This window comes from Limulus polyphemus, unplaced genomic scaffold (genome assembly GCF_000517525.1).
Source record: "Limulus polyphemus unplaced genomic scaffold, Limulus_polyphemus-2.1.2 Scaffold2831, whole genome shotgun sequence".
Taxonomy (NCBI): Eukaryota; Metazoa; Arthropoda; class Merostomata; order Xiphosura; family Limulidae; genus Limulus; species Limulus polyphemus.
Window position 1 is genome coordinate 41,330 of NW_013668441.1, and position 7,339 is coordinate 48,668.

Sequence of the window (7,339 nt, forward strand, 5' to 3'; positions counted from 1 at the left end):
TGTTTGTTTGTAATTAAGCACAAAGCTACACAATGGGCTATCTGTGCTCTGCCCACCATGGGTATCGAAACCATCAAGTGCATTCAAACTTCAAAACATCTGCTGATTCCATGAAGCTATGTTATGATAAGAGATCTACTGAAGTCAGCTTTGTACCAGGAGACATGGTGTGGTTGTATATACCCAGGAAGACCAAAGGGAAGTCTCCTAAGTTGTCTTCTCCATGAGAAGGCCCATATGACATAGTGGATCGTCTCTCAGACGTGACTTTCCGAATAAAATGTGGTCGGAGAGGTAAGCCAAAGGTGGTGCAAGCCAACAGGCTTTGGCTTTATAATGGTCCAGGACATTTCAGTTGGGATGAAGTGAACAGCTGAACAAAAGATGCCACTGAAGACGTGTCACTTGAAAAAGTCACTATTGAAGAAGAAACTCTACTCGGTTTTCAGAAGGGAAACAGTGAAGCCCTTGATGAAGTTACTACCACTGATGTGACTGTTACAGATAACAGAACATTTCCTGATAGAGCAGATGAACTTTACGTGAAGCAGAAGCCAACAAGACAGAGACCAGTACAGAAGAAGATACGTCCCGTAAAATTAAGAGACTTTGTTGAATTTTAATTTTGTGTTTGTAAATCCTGTACATTTAATTAAGTTATTGTTAATTATCTATTGGTTTAATTTAAGTGGCTACTGTTCGGGACGAACAATACTAAGGAAGGGGCAGTGTTACGACAGTGGAAGTCACGTGACGCTGGTAACACGTGATGAGTGTCTAGAACATTTGGGAAGAGGCTATAACGTGCTACGCACGCACTTTTATTGTGTATAAGTGCGCCAGATAAAGGAGACATTCATTCGGAATTGAACTGCAGACAGAGAGATATAGAGACAGATAATCGAGTCAAGCCGTAAGTAAAGTGCGTGAATCGTTGTGAATTCTAGCGTGTGTTTAAGTTAAAGTACCTGTGGAAATTAAGTGTATTGCAAAGTTGAATTGAGAAAGAATAAACTAGTTTTATTTAAGAAAGGACTTGAATCGCTGAAGTTTCTCAGAAAGAATTTCTATGAAAAATTAACAAGCGAACACAGACGTAACAATATCTATGAAGTTTCATCTATTAAGTAGCCACAATTCGAGCACTGCCACATCTCCATCAAAATATTTAAATCTATAAAATAAGAATACAAAAATGCTACAATCAACCACTGACAGTGTGCATTACTCCAATATTCAACCACTGGAAAGTGTGCTTTAACCTTGTACAAACGTTTTTTGTGCATACATTGGCAGGGAAGGAATCATTTTCAGCTAAGACAGTTTCATTTCTCTAACAGGGTGGTTGGCCTTTGGAATGGGAATCAGATGTGGTAGATTCAGTAAATTTAAGGTAGTTTAAGGAAAGGTTTGATAACTATTTTAATGATAAAGGCTGGCTTTGAGTTTTATTTTATTTTTTAAAGTTTAGTTTAGGTTAGCAGACAGGATAACCTAGATAGACCAACAGGTCCCTTGGTGTCCTTAAAGTTTATGTTATGTTAATAAAAAGCTAATGGATGACTTGCCTCTATAACTGAAGGTTTTAACTATTCTGATAAAATGCATTTTCTTTACTCTTATGTTAAACATATGCTACTTTTTGATCTTTACTGAGCTGAAAAATTTACAATGCATGTTCTGCACAGAATTCTGTCAACTAAAAAATTCTGTTTTGTAAAGTTACAATCAAACAGTCTTTACACTGATCCTGAACATGACAACCTTTCTTCAATTTCTTCTTTTTTTTGGTCTCTGGTATTTCTAGTTTTTGAAGCATGCTTCTCTTCCAATATACCATGTTTTTATATTCTATTATTCAGTAAAAAGCCCACCACTACAGAGCTTCACATTGTCAGCAGTGGGAAATCTTACATTTAGAAACATTAATGTTATGACGTATAGAGCATAATTCTGATGCTATATCTCTTGATGCATTATTCACTTTTGGTCATGTATTTTATTATAAAATTTATTTATTTATTTTATTATTATTATTTCATATTCAGAACTATATTATTTATTGTTAACCAATATTAAATTTTGTTTGAAAATTTGTTAATATAGATTATAAGTTAGTAAAATCAGAGTCTATGTTGTGTAAACAGTAATGTTTTAGGTTGACTTTTGTAGACTGTTTTTTCCATAACTATGCAATTCTACTTGTTTTGCTGCCATCACTTTCAATATATATATACATTGATTTATTTATTTATTTACTTTTCTTAAAATTAAAAAACCTTTCGACTTATACTTTGAATAAGATACAAATGTTCTCTTGTAAACAACTTTGGATAACGATGGAAGTTGGTCAGTTTGCAGTCAGGGAAATATTTTAAATGGATCAGAATATGTTATTCAGAGAAGACGCAATGTTCTGAATATGGCTTGATCACACTTACATTGTGTTGATGGCAGAAGTTCACAGCTTGTAATGTCTGCCATATTAAACGCTTAGTTAGTTGATCTGGAACTCTGGAAAAACAATGTAAACATTATACATTTATATTAGTATAATTAGAGCTTAGTACTCATATTCATCAAGTCTTATTGTTTCTGTGCCAATAAATACCATGTCAAAAATATATCACATTTACATTTTAAATCGTGAACCTCAGTTACATAACTCTGTGTATATATACTACAGTTGTCTCATTTATGGTAAAATGATAACTACTGTCTACAGTTAACAGTGCCATCTACAGGGTATATTTAGCAGTGCTATCTACTGGATGTATTAAGGGGTCATTCACAATTTACACAAAGGTACAAAATGGTGTGATTGAGGAGGATAAGAGCTTGTGTATGCTTTTCAAAAAGATGTCAAAAGGGCATCATTTACTATCAATATATAACTTGCAAAAATATTGACCAGCAACAACTTCATCAAATTATATGGAGTTGAACACACTTTCTATTTCTCAGTATCCTATATGTAATGACTAATGTCTGATATCTCTTTAAAAAACTTTGCCATTTCATGCATGTGTATACTTTCAGAGGGGGTGGATCACAAAAAAGTGTTTTGTACACTTATGAAAATGGAATAAATTATGAATGACCCCTTAGTAATACTATTCAGCTGCTGGTATCCTTATATATACATACTCTCATTAACTAGAACTAATTCACTAGAATGAAGAAAAGCAGTCATAAAAATAGTGGGATATGTTTATTTAATCAGTTGTTTTTACTATCTATACACACTATTATTTTAGAATACATTCATGAACTTCAGATATGTTAGGAAATACAACATTAAAAGACACTACTGATCATTAATGTTTCTCAGATATTTGTTACATGAAACATTCATTAAACATATTTATATATTTTTTAAATATGATTCATAACATGCATGATTTGCTGATAGAAGCGTATCTCATATTTAACTAAATAAGAATTTAATTACTCATACAGAAATAAATGATTGGTGTTTTTATTGTCTGGATGACTCAAAAGATATATTATTTATTGCAAAATTTGCACATCTAAAGTTGATTTTAGGCATTCAAATCATTAAAACACATAAAAAAAGATTCTGAATGTGTTAACATTTCCCTATAGAACTAAAAGAACAAAACACACATGAACCAATATCATACGACCCAGTAGAAACACATTTAAAATGTATTGAGCCAAAATACCTATTCTGCTGAATTAAAGTCCAGGTGAAGATATTTAAATCTATTATTTCAAGTATAGTTACAATCTACTAAAATAAATATCCTGCTAGAGAGTCTTTTCATGTAAACTTTCAGAAAATAGAATTTCAGTTGCTTTTGAATGAATGTTGTTTGCCACATCCTCGACATTGATGATATGAAAACTATTAAATCTAGCTTTCACATCCTAACCAATTAATTAATTTAGACATAATATGAATGATTATAGCTTAATGTTGAATAGAAGTCCTTAAAAAATAATATAAATACAAACCCTCTAGGATTTTTCTCCAAAATATCCAAGACAGTATGATCACAATATTCAAACACCATATGCAGTTTTCTTTTACGGCGAAACACTTCAATCAAGTTCACCAGGTTGGGATGTTTCAGGTGCTATGTAAGATGAGATAAATACAAACATAACGACTGATGTGAAAATCAACAGGCAAGTACCACATCAAAATGCTGGAGGTTAAGATCACTAGTTCTTATAATTATTTCACTTTTACAGCAAGTAAAGTTATGTATGTAAATATTGGGTTCTTGACATTATGCATTTTCAAAACATTTTTCAAGCTGTTTATTTGGTTGTACTATTAATGAGCTCCACAAATGTGAAAAAAAAAGGCTGAAAAACAGAATTTGGTTTTCCATAATCCTACATATTTTTAAAACAAATAGTATTAGAATTTTATTTAAAAATTACTACTTGAATACAGTTAGGTGATAAATGTATTTCATTTAAATGTAAGTAATATAACTTAATTATTTGAAAATCAACTAAAATTTATTCTGCTTCAAAACAAATCAAGATTTTGTCATTCCTAAAATACAGGCTAAGCTATAGTGTACACTAATTCTGTTGTATTTCTTTTGTGTGTGTGTGTGTGCTGATCAAAATATTACCCCAGATGTTGTAAGAAGAAGGGAGAACTTGTAAGGGAGAAGAAGTGTCATTAATACCAAGAGTGGTCCTTCTATGTCATCACATACTTCTAAGGTAATGAAAATGGCTTTTACTGAATGTTTTGCTACAGCTCATCTTATACATAAAATTAATTAATGTATGACTAAGTTTACAAGTAAGTTTCTAAAATAAACATTCAAATTTATTTGTAGCTAAAGAAACTATATTAAGTAAAAGCAAAAACTAACCTTCAGCATTCGTATTTCTCGTAATGCAATTTTCTTAATCAGTGGATCATCCTCTGTTTCCACATATTTTTTGACAGCTACAAGTTGTCCAGTTTCACGATTGCGACATTTAAATACAACACCATATGATCCTTCACCAATTTTTGTAATTTTTTCATATTTTTCCATCACTGAACTGCAATGATTTCTATGTTTTCTGGAAAATAATATATATATATATATATATATACATATATATATAAATTAGAACAGTAATAATATATCATAGTATAAAAAAAATGACTAGAATATTAAATTTATATAACTTTTAACAAGTCTTCAACAGTAAAGAAAATAATAATACCTGATAAATTATTCATGAAAACTCATCAAAAACAACATTATGCAAAACATTTTGCACTCTTATTTTGAATGACAATTTACATGTTCTTGTAAATTTAAACTTTAATTTTTTAAAGTGCATCCTGAGAGCCCAAAACATCCTCATATGGGGATGAAATTTTACAATTTCCAAAATTTGAAAGCAGATTTTTGTTTATGGACATGTCAACTTTCATGTAAACTTATGCAGCCAGTTCTAAGAACTAATATTACAATTCAGAAAATCTGGATATAGATGTCTATCTTGAACGATCCTTTACATGACCATGCTAATTTCATGCAAATCCGAAGATCCAGTCTTGAGAAAACCTTAACACCTATTTGTACGTTTTAAGCAAATTGGTTCAGTCAGCCTGAGAGCTCCCGACCCGCGTTACCCCATTTTGAGACCCTTTCACCATTTCAAAATTGTTTTATTCATTAATATTCTGTAGGAGACAAATGCTGACATAAAAATGTTAAACATTTTTGTCCAAAACTGTGTGTGAAGCTCAACATACACACACACACACATACATACACAGTACAACTGAAAATGATCGATGGCCTATACTTACCTATACACTAAAGATTTAATCATTAATGCAAAAAAATGCTCTCTACGATATGATAAAACACTTCATATATCAGTGATAAATGTATTATTATACTTTAAGTTTAAGTAACAAACATTACGATCAAATATTGTTCGACTTTCAATTTTTCCTAATTATTTTTACTTTAAGTTATTTTAGCAACTAATCCCTCAAAAATATTTGATCTACCAGCAACCTTAAGACATCTTGCGTATATCACAGCGGCAGGCTTATCTTGTACACAAATTTAGCAACGTATCGACACAAGCAGTCGTACCATTTACTACCACCGTTAGAACAATGTTTGCATTCGATAGTTGCCATAGTAATAAAAATACAAAAGTGCGTCACAGTACTGCATATAACATCACAACTGAAAAGCACGTGGCTAACATATCTATTGTGTTTTAATGTCTTCAAATCTAAAAGCAAAACTTAAAAGATATGTCAATTATGATTAAAATAACTTTAAACTGAAAGAAAAGCATGAGTTTTATGATATACTGAAAAGTTACGACCGTAATATTAGAAAAGATTAGGTTTGGTTTGGTTTGGTTTTAGCGCAAAGTTACGCAATAGGCTATACGCGCTCTGTCCATCGTTAGAAATTGAATCTCAGATTTTAGCGTTGTAGGCTATTAAACTTATCGTTGACCCATCGGGGGACTTTTCGAAGAAGTATAACAAGTACCACATCTTTGTTAAAGTATTTGTTGAGGCCAGTAAACTTCTGTTTGCGCTCACAGTAATGTTCTTTGTGAAGTTGATTTTTAGTTATAACAATAAAAATCCCCCTGTCGGCCAATTGTCAGTTTGTTTGTTATTAAACATACGGCTCTACAATCGGCCATGTGTGTTTTGTCCATCATGAATATCAGAACCCGGTTTTCCGCTGAGCTACTGGGAGAGAGGTGGGCTGCAGCGGTAATTTTATGGACTTACAACGCTAATATTTGAGGTTCTAATCCCCTTGCGGTGAACAGAGCGCAGATAGCCCATTGTCTAGATTTATGCTAAAGAGAAACAAACGAATAAGTGATGGAATCATTCTCGTGGAATAAAGTTTTTCTTAATTAGGAACTAATAAGGAAGATGAAGCATTTATTTCGATGAATAGATTATGAGCCGCTCTTTGTAAGCTTCCAGTGTATTGCATATACACATACACACACAGAAAAGATTAGGTAGTATGTATTTGACGTGCTTACAGTGTTTAATACAGAAATTCACAACGCGAGTACAAGGCACTAAGTGTAATCGTAACATGTAAGCAACATCATGTTAAATTGCTCAAAGTCTAATACAGAATTTATAGACCTCAAATTCTCATTTGTAAAACATTATGACATATTAGCTACGATTAGGCTAAAAGCCAACGTCAATCACCCTTAGTTCATTTGTGTGAAAATTATACATTTCGTGAGCCATAAGTGATCAGAAATATTAGGTCGTCAAAAAATTAATGTCGCTATTTTTTAGATGAAAAAGCCCGAACAACTTATATATATCAAAACAATACAT

At 31.9% G+C, this 7,339-nt stretch overlaps 1 protein-coding gene across 4 annotated transcripts in view; it reads right to left on the bottom strand.

The window, feature by feature from the left end:
- The window catches only part of LOC106468010 (cyclin-dependent kinase-like 4), a 32,392-nt gene extending 26,231 nt beyond the window's left edge, over positions 1-6,161 (bottom strand). For 2 of the 4 annotated variants that reach the window (XM_022396290.1, XM_022396288.1), the window contains exons 1-4: positions 5,801-6,079; positions 4,863-5,058; positions 3,979-4,100; positions 2,442-2,514 (exon numbers count right to left, since the gene is read on the bottom strand). In XM_022396290.1, the coding sequence (XP_022251998.1) occupies positions 2,442-2,514; positions 3,979-4,100; positions 4,863-5,058; positions 5,801-5,823 (414 nt within the window). In that variant the 5' untranslated portion in view covers positions 5,824-6,079. Of the gene's footprint in view, positions 1-2,441; positions 2,515-3,978; positions 4,101-4,862; positions 5,059-5,800 lie in introns of all 4 variants that reach the window. The other 2 variants (XM_022396289.1, XM_013928406.2) reach the window with 2 other exon arrangements.
- Positions 6,162-7,339: the final 1,178 nt, after the last annotated feature.